This window comes from Coptis chinensis, chromosome 9, assembly GCF_015680905.1.
Source record: "Coptis chinensis isolate HL-2020 chromosome 9, ASM1568090v1, whole genome shotgun sequence".
In the NCBI taxonomy this organism is placed as follows: Eukaryota; Viridiplantae; Streptophyta; class Magnoliopsida; order Ranunculales; family Ranunculaceae; genus Coptis; species Coptis chinensis.
In genome coordinates, this window is record NC_141464.1 from 81,309,832 (window position 1) to 81,324,156 (window position 14,325).

The 14,325-nt window shown below is 34.1% G+C and overlaps 2 protein-coding genes and 2 long non-coding RNA genes across 19 annotated transcripts; 1 reads left to right on the forward strand and 3 right to left on the reverse strand.

Moving 5' to 3' along the window:
- Nucleotides 1-158: 158 nt before the first annotated feature.
- On the reverse strand, nt 159-1,633 carry LOC147478623 (uncharacterized). Of its 2 annotated transcripts, none has more exons than XR_015209301.1 (5): nt 1,499-1,633; nt 1,049-1,107; nt 853-957; nt 611-678; nt 159-527 (listed from the first exon to the last, which is right to left on the reverse strand). It is a non-coding gene; the product is annotated as an uncharacterized LOC147478623 (long non-coding RNA). The 2 variants fall into 2 exon arrangements; XR_015209300.1 differs by having other exon boundaries at nt 791-957.
- An 854-nt stretch (nt 1,634-2,487) lies between these two features.
- LOC147478624 (uncharacterized) lies at nt 2,488-4,493 on the reverse strand. The gene is made up of 3 exons (XR_015209060.1): nt 4,278-4,493; nt 4,122-4,202; nt 2,488-2,772 (listed from the first exon to the last, which is right to left on the reverse strand). It is a non-coding gene; the product is annotated as an uncharacterized LOC147478624 (long non-coding RNA).
- A 413-nt stretch (nt 4,494-4,906) lies between these two features.
- Nucleotides 4,907-6,572, forward strand: LOC147478625 (U3 small nucleolar ribonucleoprotein IMP3-like). The gene is made up of 4 exons (XM_086581848.1): nt 4,907-5,219; nt 5,343-5,450; nt 5,706-5,780; nt 6,164-6,572. The coding sequence occupies exons 1-4, from the start codon at nt 5,086-5,088 to the stop codon at nt 6,393-6,395; spliced, it is 549 nt and encodes a 182-aa protein (XP_086437974.1). The 5' UTR covers nt 4,907-5,085; the 3' UTR covers nt 6,396-6,572.
- A 793-nt stretch (nt 6,573-7,365) lies between these two features.
- On the reverse strand, nt 7,366-13,289 carry LOC147478626 (protein-tyrosine-phosphatase PTP1-like). Of its 15 annotated transcripts, none has more exons than XR_015207322.1 (11): nt 12,966-13,253; nt 12,360-12,514; nt 11,431-11,502; nt 11,194-11,348; nt 10,093-10,175; nt 9,814-9,957; nt 9,352-9,486; nt 8,823-8,971; nt 8,186-8,727; nt 8,033-8,096; nt 7,366-7,913 (listed from the first exon to the last, which is right to left on the reverse strand). XR_015207322.1 is itself a non-coding variant. In XM_086581852.1 (9 exons), exons 6-9 carry the CDS (start codon nt 9,874-9,876, stop codon nt 7,896-7,898), a joined length of 276 nt encoding a protein of 91 aa, XP_086437978.1. In that variant the 5' UTR covers nt 9,877-9,957; nt 10,093-10,175; nt 11,194-11,348; nt 11,431-11,502; nt 12,360-12,514; nt 12,966-13,281; the 3' UTR covers nt 7,366-7,895. The 15 variants fall into 15 exon arrangements, 4 of the variants coding, with proteins under 4 accessions (XP_086437978.1, XP_086437979.1, XP_086437976.1 ...); XR_015207316.1 differs by having other exon boundaries at nt 8,186-8,732; nt 13,094-13,252; XR_015207318.1 differs by having other exon boundaries at nt 8,186-8,732; nt 10,093-10,162; nt 12,966-13,252.
- Nucleotides 13,290-14,325: the final 1,036 nt, after the last annotated feature.

Genomic DNA, 14,325 nt, shown 5'->3' on the forward strand with positions numbered 1-14,325 from the left:
ATGTTTAATATTCTTTTTTCCTTTTTTTTATCAATCCCTTTTTCATGGTCAACGTTTTCCCATACATAATCAACTTAGTCCTTTTGAATATATATATACCAATCATAATTTGTGTTTTTTTTTTTTTTTTTTGTACCTTACTTAAGTAAGCTTCCACCTTTAACCTCCTTAATAATATGTTTGCTTTGTCAATACATACTTACACATTAAATTCGATATCAATATTGTGAATTAGTGGTTAACACTTATATTATATTCATTATTGCATCAAACTACCAATTATCAAACACTCTTCCATATAAACCATGACTACACCTAATACTTCCCCTCCCCACGACAACACATACAACATCAACATTTCCACCTTTTTAAACACACTACTCAAATTCTTAACATCAACAGTTTAAATATTCTTCATACTCATAACTTAAATAGCTAATTTTTAATACGGTCTTTCTTCAACAAGCTTAAACTCCAACTCAGAGCTTTAACCCACTTTCTATTTTCTTCCAAAGCCTTCCACACATCTAAAACAACAACAAAAAAATATCTATTTATAAATGCACAAAAAATTTAAAAAAGTATGAACTTTAAAATAAAATCCAATTACTTTTTCAACCCATAAGTATTATTATAACATAATTTTCCAAGGCCGCGAGTATCCTTCTCAAAACAATCCTACAATAAATGATTAAACAAAAACAAACAATTATTACAACATTTTTTAATCAAAGTAACAATTAAGCAGTATACAATTAAACCCAAAATGTATATGAACATAACAACGTACTTTGATATCGATACTCGGCGCACTTACAGCTAAAAAGACCTATAGATGAACGAAATTCATACCCTTGCTTTTTCTTCTTTCTTTTCTTCCGCCCTACCTCAACTCCACTTAAACGTTTCTTTTTAATCTCACCCACTTTTGATTTAGTTGAACCAGCTTTGGATAATCTAATCGCAAAAAATAAGGGGAAAAAAACCCAGTTAATAAAAAAAACAAATGCTACTAACAACATTAAATCCATCAATATGTCAACTTTACTTTTCATGAGTATTAGATTCCTTCTTCTTCTGAAGGGATATTACGCTTTCCTCAGGCGGCTGTTAAAACAAAAATAAACCATCATCAGCAACTATATATACTTTTATGAAAGCATTGCAAAAAAAAAAAAAAAAAACTGTTTATTAAACTTACAAACATAAACCAATTCTCATAATTAACTTGAGTATTTAATGAACATTCACTACTGCTTGAATATTCAGCACTACTAATCTCAATTGGTTCATTTATATCACCCAATAAATCGTCATCACTACTAATCAAGAGATCTGAATCAGCCATTTTTTTACTTTATCAGATATAGCAAGTAAACAAAAACACAAGAGCAGGGCTATTTTACTTTCCAGCCTTCTCTCTAATATATAACAACATCATTTGCATCAAAATAACATCAATTTTTTTTTTTCAATCAAATCTTTACAAGTGTTTTACCTTTCATCACGTGGAGAAACAAATGTTGAGGGAATTCTGAAGCTCGCATAACATGTCAGAACAAATCAAAATACTTGGAGTTGGACAATTTTGTACAAAAGCCCAAATTCTGTTAAAACTTAAAACCCATTTCCTAATAAGACCCACGATATCATCTTTTAACTTCAAAAGCCCAGTCATATAAAAAAGCCCCCCTATATAATCCACAACACTGACTTTAAACCAATTTGATAAACTTAATTGCCTCCATAACTTTCATTTTACTTGAGCACACTATTCTAATATATCTTTGCTAATGAACTACTAAAATTAAAATATACAAATCATATATAAAAAAAAAAACTACAAATAGATCATGAACAATGCAAGAAAACACAACGCTTCACTTTAAAAACACCAACATAGAATTTTTCACAAAATATGCGTTCATTAGGAATTAGTTGATCCATCAATATTTATATAATATTCCTATTGATGCGAACATTCTTTATTTGATTTACATTGTTATTTCACAAGACATTTACTAAAAGTTTTATACCAACACTCACCTCATTAATTAAACCCAGTATAGTTGAATCTTTATCTCAACTTCAAATACACACCCTGAAACTTAATTACCCTATACCTCCATTAAGCTAAGAAGGACCAAGGATGAACCAACTATTTTCAAACTCATTGATCACAATTATAATCTGTCACTTCCAATGGTTTATCAATAAGATCAAGTATGGTTTTATCAAGGTATAATCAAATAATGATACATACGAGTTTCGACTAACAACTGTTATCAATGCATGCAAAAGCCCAAGGCCTTCAATAAAAAAAACCCAATCAATGCCAGCATATGTCCATCAATAATTCATGTTACAATAGTAACTGGGTAAACAGTCCCTTAATAAATAGCAACTCTCATTAAAGTCCAAATATACAGAGTGGTGCAGGAGTTTTTACCATCCAAATTGACAAGAAATATTGCAAAATCACTGCCATTAGCTAAACAATGACTACCTTACTCGACACACAAACTTGCTATCCTCAACAGTTGGAACCAAACTTTCCAATACCGCCATATTACATTTGAAAAGTACATATCAAATAGCAGTAGGTGCTTCCAAAAACAACAAAACTGCCCTCAACTTTCAAACCTATCAAACCCCCAACTCAAGAACATCAAGTTTCAAATTACTCCTACTTACCATTTCTTAGACCTTCCTCCTACTATAATTCCATTAGCTAAATGACATATTGTTCCTGCTACAGCTTCAGTACTCAATCTGTCAAATTAAACATCACATATTCAATTTAGCCCACTATTATATAGGAACTAACTCTACTCAATTCCATTATATAGTAAATAACTTGCACTAAAAAAACATACCTATAAATAACTTTTAATGTTAAACTCTTCTTTATCTTTTATTACCTTTAGCAATCTGAGCACTCGAATTTGCTTCGTTCTAAAGTTCTTTAATGGTCTTTGTTTTAACTTTATAGTCAACATTTTCTTCAACAATTTTTTTTTTCTCCACATCTATATATCTCATACAATTGCTAAGCACTTCCACTAAATACTCCATACACTCCAATACAGTTTTTCTTTCAAACTTATTCTTATAATAATCATATACATTCTCCACTTCATTTCTTCCGCAGACTCTCAATATAACATTACAACCAACACAGTCACTTAAAAAAAAATTAATAAATTAACCGCATTATAAATAATTATATTCCATACTAAATTTTTTAATTAAAGATATAAAAATATACTCATCCAATAATCTTTGTATTCTAAGCACCAAATTTTCCATTTCACTATTTACATACCTATTACACCCCGATGTATACAACACCTCTCCTACTTTATCTACTTCTCCATCTTATTAACAACCTTATCGATGACACTGTGACATAGATGGTTAACTCTCATCCTACAATTATTATCTTTAAATAAACATTAACTCCAGTCCAATCAAATAAACTGTACATTTGTACCCATATCCTATAATAGTAAACCCTCAAAAAATGCCTTAAAATGAACCTCAAGCCTTTATTTCCCAAATAAAACTTTTATACTCGGAATTAAAAATTAGATTTAACAAATAAAAGTTATTTTCGTCGTTAATTTTAATGGAAATCTCAACAAAATAAACCTTGGATTGCAACACCCAATTCTTGATTAAATCTTTCCACGTTCAAAAACTCCCGACAACTTATAAGACCTTATGATCCAAAGGATTTTATGACCCATCCAAAGTTATAGCATCCTACATTTAATGGGACTCGACTATTTCTTCACTATTAAAGATGCGACTAACAACAGTACCTCTTATGATCCAAAGGATTTTATTATAAAAAAAAAAAAAAAAAAGGATCCAAAGGATTCCCATAAGACCTGAGTGTGATGAAACAAATTCAACCTTCATGCTTTTGAATTAAACCATCGACACAATGTTATCAACTTATTTTCACGCCCAAAAACTTTATAAACTTATTATTCCTTAAATACACAAAGACCAACAATCTAAGTCAATCTAACTTAAAGACACAGAGACCCACAAAGGCAAACCCACACTCTATAACTCACTAAGAAAGGCTAACGATTGCAACAAACAAACCTTACCAGTAGTTACAAATTAATGTTTTTTTCCACAGCAAGCACGCCACCTTATTTAGACTTCAAACTAATTCCAATTGAACCTAACTACACAAAAGCCACATACAAATTAAAATCTGATTACCCCATTTCTTAAACAATCAACATGACGGTTATATATACCTTGATTGCTTCAATTGCATATTCAACTCAAAACAACTCTCCTTCTAGGGACAACATGTTAACCCCTTTGTCTAAACTTTAAAACATACCCGAGTTTTACAGAGTATTTGAGACTGATTGACATCAAATCGGAAGTTCTGTGTGTTACTTGGAAGTATTTATTCCTGCAAAAGACGAAAAATGACTGAAAGAATCCAAGAGGTTTTTTTTATTTTATTTTTTTTGGTAAAGAAAGAACCCAAGACGTCGGTGCTCACTAAACTTTATTTGTTCACTTAACTGTTTTTTCTCAACCTGGCCCACTTAAAAACATCAAAAATTACCTCAACAAAAACGTTTCATTTTTTATTCATCTACCCCGAGGATATCCCTATAGGTACGACATCCAATACCGTTGGATCTCGCCGAAAATCAAAATAAAAAACAAATTCACATTCTCTTTTTTTTTTTTGTTTTTGATTTTCGGACCGTTGGATCTGAGCCCAAATCTTTTTTATTGCCACTTATATATAACCTAACTATATCGTGCGTAGCACGTGCACTCACCTAGTATTTTTTAATGTTTTAAGTGCAAAGTTTTCTAAAACAGATTTCTTAAAAGCTAAGGGTAGCTACATTTTATTCAAGAAAATGGGCCTAACCCGGTCCAGACCATGGACTTTCAAAACTAGCCTAGGGTTTCGCCGTTATTCTTTTTTTCTTTTAAGCAGGGTTTACTAGGGTTTTGCAGTTGTCAAAAAAAAAAAAGGGGACTAAAAATAATACATCTGCAACAGAGTTATTGAATTGAGAGAAGAAGGAAGTAGTAATGAGAGAGTTAAAGGGGCACGAGAAGAAGTTACTAAAGAAAGTTGATTTCTTGCAATGGAAAAGAGAAGGTGGGCACAGAGAAGCTAATATTATGCGTCGTTACCATATCACTTCTAGAGATGATTACAAGAAGTAATATGTTTTTTTAACTCACCCTTCAACTCAAGAAATATTTACTTGTCCAAATGATTACTAATTTAAGAAATATTTACTTGTCCAAATGATTACTAATTTTTTTTTATGCTTGGTTTGTAGGTATTCAAGTATATGTAGAATGGTGCAGAAGCAAGTTCACTTGTTAAAGCAAATGAATCCAAATGACCCTTTTCGTATCAAGTTGACGGGCTTGCTTCTAGAGAAACTGTATGTATAATTAGACTCACAAGTTTGTATAATATGTTTCTAATTAGCTTTTAAATTATGGGCTTGAAACATCAAACACGCCACAAGTCGTTTTTTCAAACTATGAAATATCAGGTGAAGGTGTATGATAGGAATGTTGGACTTAATAACTTAATGTACTTAGTTCTGTTATCATCGTAGTTTCAGCTGCATAATTAAGTTTAAAAGTATGTTTGGTCCTTTGTATATTGGTATATCTTTCTATGCCAATGACAGGTGGGACATGGGTGTAATCCAACAAAGGAAGAGCTTGGCTTTTTGTGAGAAATTGTCAGTGTCTTGTTTTCTAAGGTACGTTTCGTTGTATATGTTATTGCATAGTATCTCCTTCAGTCGGTTTTGCAATGGGTTGGATTTGTTTGATATATTCCTTTGTTGGAATCGGTTGGATTTGTTTTACTTTGCTTTCCCATCTTGTACCTGAATACTTTTCGCTATTAATCGATGTCAAAAAAATTTCAAGACAAAAATAAAGGTTTCTGAATAGATGAATACCTGGCTGATCTTTTACGTTATGCTACGTTAATGGTATTAAGAGTGTTATCATCTTTCTCTCCTATGCTTGTGTTTAACCCCCTGTTCTTGGAGTGCTAACACGCATGCGACTTGAAGTTTGATGTTATAGTTGAAGAATATGATTTCTTGTAACATGGCACACGGTATTGTATATGCAGGCTAAGACTATCAACTGTTATGGTGAGGAAAAAATATGTAGAGCAATTGAAAGCAGCTGTGACCTACATTGAGCAGGGACACATTATGGTGGGTACAAACACAATTACTGATCCTGCATATCTAGTGACAAGAAACGCTGAAGACTCCATTAAGTGGGAACCTTCATCCAAGATAAATAAGGCGGTTCAGGTATACCATGGGAAGTATGATGATTATGATGCAATGAACTGATCATGGCTTATGAGATCCTCCTGTTACTCTTTAATTTAAGTTGTTGTATTTTTCACTCACTTGAATCCTACAAAGAAATGTGTTTTTTAGGATGAGTACCATTGCTTCTGAAACGTTTTTCCTAAATTTTACAGAGAAATGTGTCCTTCAGGATGAGTACCATTGCTTTTGTAACAATTTTTCCAGAGATTTTCATTAATTTTCTGTGGACTTGGCCTTTTCTAAGGTGCAACTTGAGTATCAGCACATTATACACAGTTGAGTAGTTGACAGACTTTGACTGTCCTGTCGTCCTTTCACATGGACTTAACAACAACTGGTTGTATGCCCTCCGTAGAGTAGGAAAATAAAAGTAGAAAATGGCAATAAACATGACAGTTTTCAGTTGTTTTTCAATGGATTACCTATCTGACCAAAGACGTGCATGATATACTTAATAGTTGAATGGCAAATGTATTAGCAGAAAAAGGAAGATACTCCAATATATGTTGTAAATTTTTAAAAAAGAATGATTTCCATATATATGCATATTCCCGCCCTCTGTGTTTCTAAATTCTAACTACTTGTATTTCCTTAAACTGCATTCATTATATTTGAACAACTTGTAGAATTGAATGTTGATTGAAACCCAAGAAGGTATTATGCCCTTGATTGGGAGGGAGATTGACTATTATTGTAAACTCAAACATTGTATGTGCGAGTAAAATCTGAGTTCCAAAGCATCTTATACGAACTTGTTTTTTTTTTGTACCATTTCTTGGTACCCATCTTGTTTTCCTATAGAAATGGTGCTTCATAGTATTTTCTATCGTGAACAAACCAAATTTACTCCACTGCTTCCAGGGGCAACTGCTTTATACCAAGTACCACTGTACCAGTCACTAATAAATAGTCAAAATTCTATTTAACTGACAATTATACCAAGAGATGTTTAAACGGATGGATCATGGGTGAGATTTGGAACGATGGGTACAGCCAAACAAATGAGCATGGATTTGTATAAACTGATGAAACAAAGTTAAAGGTGTTACACGATCTAGTGAGAGCAACAGGTTCCACAAGAACGATACAAGACGATTGAAAAAAAGAACCCTGACAATGAGAAAATAGCAGGGCTTCTTCACCCAAGTACTTGACATACTTGCAGGAGTTGCAGCTGAGATTCTATTAGCTGCCCTGGAAAGACTATCTGCGAAAATTTGGGTTAATAAGTACTAAGAATACACTACTCTGGCGCCCAACAGATAAGAGAATTTGCTGGCTTTCGGTAAAATGAATCATCAATAAGTTGTTACACTGGTTTTCAAGAGAACAAAAAGGACTGACAAAGCAACCCCTCAAGACTACAGTTGTGCGGACAAGTAAAACTCCAACGGAAGTACGCACCAATCCTCCACTCTCCCATTCCTCTTCTAACCATCAGGTCATAAACTGGACCTGCAAAAGAACTCCAACGGAAGTACGCACCAATCCTCCACTCTCCCATTCCTCTTCTAACCATCAGGTCATAAACTGGACCTGCAAAAGTAGGATATGCACAAGAAAATCATTAAATAATCCCATAGATGATAGTAATCTATCTCAACTTGTAACAGTAATCAGAAACACAAGTAATGTGGGTACGATGTTATCCTCACCTACATCTGAGGTGAGGTCTTCCAATTCATCAATAATCGCATCATAGCAATAGCCGAGTTGAGCCTGATCGTGTAATAGGAATTTAGCGAGGATTCAAGAACCGGATAGAAATGGAAAGTGCTCATAAATTAACTTATTATGATCTATAATACCACTTGGATGACTTTGAGTGTTATTCCTTTTTTTCTTGATAACAACCTGCAGTTCATTCATTCATTCCCAATCCAGTGAATAAAATCCTCAAAATAGAGGTTACAAAACTCAATTGGCCCATCCTGTTGGGTCCAATTGGCCAGCCTAATTGGGTCATAGTTACATGAAAGAAAAGACACTCAAAAGTGAAATGTTTTCAGCAATGGCTCTATGCTGCCAATCTCTATTTGATTCCTTACTTCTCAGAATATCCACCACCACACCTTGATTGTTTTCCAGTATGATGCTTTGAGTGTTATTCCTTTTGATCAATAGACTAACAATTTTATTATCTGCAGCCTATTAACCACATTAAATTCATTGCTCACCAGGGGGTACTTTTTGCAGCCTCATTAACCACTAAATCACCAATTAAAGACATTCACCAATTGAGATCTTAATAAAGAGATGGTGTTGACAAGATCTAATGCTGACATATCTCCATCAAGGATTCTTTGAACTGTGTTAACAATTGTACAAAATGCACCTGTTCTCACAATACCTGCACTGGAAATGGGATTGAAATAATTTGTAAAGATGCATGAATACATGATCTGGTATGCACTAACAGGCACAAAGTAAAGCAACAGTCATGACCTGCAATGAACAACTATGGGGCTGAGGTTGGGTGGAACATGATAAATCATCTTTAAGATTTCACGAACAGCAATTGTGTCCCCAGGCACTTCATGATCAGGCCATTCGGGGTATTGTATATGGATGACAGAGTGGGATGGTTCATCTGACTGAACGAACATTTATAAAAAAACAATAGCAAAAAATTAAAAATTAAAGACCAAAATAACTGGGAATGGTCAAGATTCTAATACAAGACTATGATCCAATAAATAAATCAGCTGAAATAAGATATAATAATGGTCGTAACAAATTTAAACAACCAGACAGTGAATGAGAATCAAGACGAATAGACGAGCAATTTGTATTTCTAAGTTTAACTCGGAAGTCAGAAGGCAGAACACTTATTAGACAGAATATCAACTTTAAAACAAAACGAAAACACTTATTTGTATTTGATTCGACAATTTTGTTCTTCTGTGCGCAAAGGTTCCTAAACCCCTTACACTTCTAGCTTATCTGAATAAGAAGCATAAAATCTGGACTTTACCTCTTTGTACTTCACCTCCAAGCAGCGCAAGACCAAAGAAGTATCAGTTGTTCTTGTCCATTTATTAGACACAACTACTTTACCAAATTCGTTACTACCATCTTGTACTTGAAAGTAATCTCCACATTTTACCATCTGCAATGCAATTCAACATATCAGATCAATCTACAACTGAAACTCAAATTACAAGAACATCATAAAAGCATACGCTACCAATAAGCAATCGCTAAAAATGGTGTTTGAGATATGGGATGATCAACATTACTATATTTCCTACTATTGATTACTGAATATACTAAACAGAAACAAGCATCTTCATTCTACTTACTCAAACGTTGAAAATGCAGTCATAAAGTGTGTTATAAACGAATCGACTAGCAAAATATGCCCAATATACTTTTCTAGTTACGGTTATTTAGATATACAACAAGTAACAGCTAGTAAACGTTTTCAGAAAGTTACCGTGTAATTGTCCACTAATTTTGTAAGCATCACAATGATAGGGCAATGATACTGGATCACCATCTCCCAGAATCTTGATATGTTTGTGGAAGTGGTCCTTGAGTAGCAATAAACTCTGAAACTAACTCTTTTGGAGGAACCAACCTACAATTTAAAATCATTTCAAGAGTTGATCAACGAAATAAATTTCGAGATACAGTATACTAAATTACTTGAGCCAAATGTAATAGTAATACAACCATACAGGGACAAGCATATAGGCTTTTGGACTTTTGGTACCTTTACAAAGCTTGCATTGATATAACCACTTTGAAGAGACCTTCCATCTTTGGAGGATTTGAGTATAACCCTGTTATCATCAACTGAAAATAAGAAGGCATATTAAAACACAAGTTTAAATAGAGAAGAATGAAGTTCGCTCAACTGTTAGCATCCGAGACATTCCTTCGGTGGGTTTTGCAATGGGTTGGATTTGTTTGCCATATTCTTTTATTGGAATGGGTTGGATTTGCTCTACTTTACTTTCCCTAGTAGGTCTATTATCTGATTCCTTCACCTTCTACTTGTATATTTTTCGCTATTAATCAATGTCGCTTCGATCTTTACACAAATGAATTAAGTTAAAAATTGTCAAAGACAAGAAATAAAGGTTTCTGAATGGATGAAAACTCGGTGGATCATTACGTTGTGCTTTGTTATGGTATTAAGAAGTATCATTTTTCTCTCATATGCTTGTGTGTTAATCACCGCTGTTCTTGAAGTGCTAACACGAGCGACTTGAAGTTTGATGTTATACAGTAGTTGAAGAATATGATTTCTTGTAACATGTGCACGGTATTGTATGTGCAGGCAAAGACTATCAACTGTTACAGTGAGGAGAAAGTTTGCAGAGCAATTGAAAGATGCTGTGACCTACATTGAGGAGGGACACATTAGGGTGAGTAGACACACAATTACTGATCCTGCCTTTCTTGTGACAAGAAACCTGGAAGACTTCATTGCTTGGGAAATTTCATCCGAGATAAATAAGACGGTTCAGGAATACCATGAGAAGCTGGATGATTATGACGCAATGAACTGATCATGTCTTATGAGATCCTCCAGTTACTCTTTAATTTAAGTTGCTGTATTTTTCACTGACTTGAATCTTACTAAGAAATGTGTTATTTAGGATGTAATTGAGTACCATTGCTTCTGATTACCACCACTGGACCAATCGAAATTCGCGTGCGTAATCCAACTGGCACTTAAAAGTAATGGATTTCGGGGAGAGGGCTCTAAACGCTAAGACTTAAGACCTAAACTTCATGTACGAACTTTTACAAGGTCTGCAAGTAAGAGTACATTCAGAAGCAAGTTGTATCTTAAAGAAAAACAGACCTGAGTTGGTTTTGGAGAACCAGATGAAGAATATCCCCGTCTTACTTTAATACCGTTTCCTCTTATACTGATAACGTTAGAAAAACCAGATGCATCATTACTCAGCCAAGCCCCCAATTATCATCTTCTCCAGTGAAAAGAGCATGCAACCATCCCTACACATAAGCTAAAGTATTTAGATACATCTGATTAACTAGCGAAGACAAGACCCTCATCAAAGGAGTGAATAAGGCATACTGGCATAGACTCTTGCATATCAACCCGAGTAGCAAAAAGGCCTGATGGTTGAAATGTCCTTCGATGCCAAACCTGAAAGAAAATGACACTCAATTACTTTGATAAAGTCAATGAACAAGGAGATAATAGAACAGGGAGTTTGTAATGTAATGCTCTCATTTCTAGTTGAGGCGCTCGTGTTCAGATTTCCACCAATTTTTTAAACTGCGATAGGTGTGACTAGTGCACATAAAAACAGGCAAGATATGTATTCCTTTATATTAGGTTGGGAACATCACATACTCCTTTGACTATCAAGTGTATCCCTAAAAGAATATTGCAATTCACAATCTCGTATTACGAATCTTTGTTCATACTGATTGGATTAAACTACACATAATTTGACACCAGAGGACAACAGTGAAAGTTTTTAGTAACCAATCCAATAACGTTGCACCTCAGGTTGTTGGGGGTTCAATTGCATGACCTGGGATAAAGGCCCCCCATCAAGACATGTAGGACATCATGCAATTATTTATTGCAATTTGCATTGGCTTCTTTAAAACGAGAACATATTCATTATTTACTATTTTTATGGAATTAGTTTTGTTCATCACATGCGTTCTTGTCATTAGTTACTTTAAGAGGGAGATGAGCTCGGGAGTAAAAAGGGGAGATGTTTAACTATAACACCAATGAGTCAGACACAAACAAGGCATGCGGTCGACACTAATAGATTCATATGGACTGATTATGTCAACAATTGGTCACTATATAGACGGTAACAAAGATCAACCACATGAAGCTGTTTACCAGAGTTTTCATGCCCATTCAGTACGTCACTGATATTTACACAATATATAGCAGTACAACATCAAGTCCATCTACTATACTAAAATAAATAAATAATGCAGGAAAATAGTTGAAACTAAACTCCTTCACCATAATACCTGGGAGCGATAAGCATATTCCAACTGTTCGGCAACATCCTCACGAAGAGGAAGCCAATCAAGACTAGCTTTACGAGCAAACCAGTGACCTCTTAGGACACGCCTTTTTCCCCATTCCAGTAAACAGGAAAGCAGTAGCGCTTGGCTAAATCCACCTGCAGCATTAACAAATCCTTCTTAAGTTACAGGAGAAAAAAAGAACCCCAAAATGTAACAACCTATATGAGAACTTTAGATGTGGCCATGTGGGTTTCTGTTTACAAATGAAATTTGACTATGAGCATTATGTTCCTGAGGAAGATGTGAGACAAACTATCCTCGTAACTTATAATAAAGTTTCGTGTATTGGATCATATATGAAGCCCAACTCTATTTGGCTTTAGTTGTATTCTGATTCAAAAAAATTCAGAGCCCTGTATACAAATCAACTCCGCCTACTTACTAAAAGAAAAAAATGGGGGATGAAGTGATACAATGATAGTGCTGATAATTATAATGATCAGGACATTTCACCAAGGAATGTGTTTTAACAATCAACGAAAACAAGAAACAGAGAAAAATGGACAACCATCCTCTTCATGTTGTGAGAGGAATTGGACTACTTACTCTTTCATAAACACTCTTTGAAAAGAAACAAGATAACACCACAAACATGGCCAAGACTTGGTATTTGTTCATTCTAATCTTCACTTCTTATCAAGAAAATTCAAAGAATACAAATAAGGAGTGACTACCATGTGGGACGCTGGGGGAGATACATTTGATAGCTTGGAGGGTATTGACATACTTGAAATGGGCGACCTTTCACTTGATTGGAAATGGAGGTAATGTTTTTTACAAACAAGACAACTAGTATTGAGGATGAGCTCAATCAGATTGGAGAAGAAGCGAGAAATTTGATTAAATATAAATACTATATTGATATGTTTGATTAATTTTGTGGATGTTTATTTTGAGTAATCATGAATTATATAATACATATGAATTAGTTTATAAATTATAATGTTCAATTATTAAAATAAAATAAAATTACATATATTATTTAATTTCAGTGCGACCGCATTCTATTTTTTTAGTTACAGCCGAGTCGTTGTGTTTGCGTCCGCGTCCATGCAACATTGGTTGTAGATTTTATAACAAATATTGTGACTTGAATCTACATTCTGTTGTAGAAAATTAAGTAGTGTATGTTGTGAAGTGGATTGGATTTGATGTCATAGAACTTTTTGTTTGAGGTTTATTATATTAATCCGTAGCATCTATTTCCAACGCCTTTTCAACATACGAGACAACTATTCCAGCATCATCAGGATCAAATTCTTCAGTTGACAATATCTGTATATACAAATCCGACAAAATGCGATTATAGAAACTCCTCACATTTCTTGATACAACAAATTGACATACTATATCTTTCTATTTTTTCTCGGCAAGCGTGATTGCAAAACATACACCACATTTTTTTTTATGCTCGAAGATGATTCCTCTTTCCTTCTTCATACCAGTCAAATCTAGACTAAATTCACTCATTTATGGTCTCTGCCATTTTAGGGTTTTGGGAGTCAAAAAGTTTGATACTTGAATTTGGACGAGACGTTAATATTAACACATGTACGGTTTGCACGTGTAGTTGTTGGACGAAGGCGCTAGAAGACTCGTGTATAGGTGCACCACATCATTTGGGTTTCTAGTTCCTAGTTTCAAGAAAAACTTTGTCATTGATTCCGCATCTGATGCGCTCCCATGAGTTACAGCCACATAGTTATCATCTTTAATCATTTTAGTCAAATTCTCTTCAGTCATTACAATATTTAGTTCAAAAAATAATTTCATTATTATCTCTGGATCTTCAATCGAGGCTGACTCTAGTGAGCCTGTATATACATAATAACATTGACGGTAAACATCATACCCTAGATAACCGCTCGAATCCTCAAAGATATAACATCGGAAATCTTATAACTTG

Bases quoted from the DNA above. Each gene is read 5' to 3' on its own strand.
- LOC147478625 (XM_086581848.1), top strand. From the start codon at position 5,086: ATGAGAGAGTTAAAGGGGCACGAGAAGAAGTTACTAAAGAAAGTTGAT. The intron at 5,220-5,342 runs GTAATATGTTTT...CTTGGTTTGTAG, and splicing joins TCTAGAGATGATTACAAGAA to GTATTCAAGTATATGTAGAA. The intron at 5,781-6,163 runs GTACGTTTCGTT...TTGTATATGCAG, and splicing joins TCAGTGTCTTGTTTTCTAAG to GCTAAGACTATCAACTGTTA.
- LOC147478626 (XM_086581850.1), bottom strand. From the start codon at position 9,876: ATGGTGATCCAGTATCATTGCCCTATCATTGTGATGCTTACAAAATTA. The intron at 8,097-9,351 runs GTAAAGTCCAGA...TTACACGATCAG, and splicing joins TGGAGGTGAAGTACAAAGAG to GCTCAACTCGGCTATTGCTA. The intron at 7,914-8,032 runs GTGAGGATAACA...CTACTTTTGCAG, and splicing joins AGACCTCACCTCAGATGTAG to GTCCAGTTTATGACCTGATG.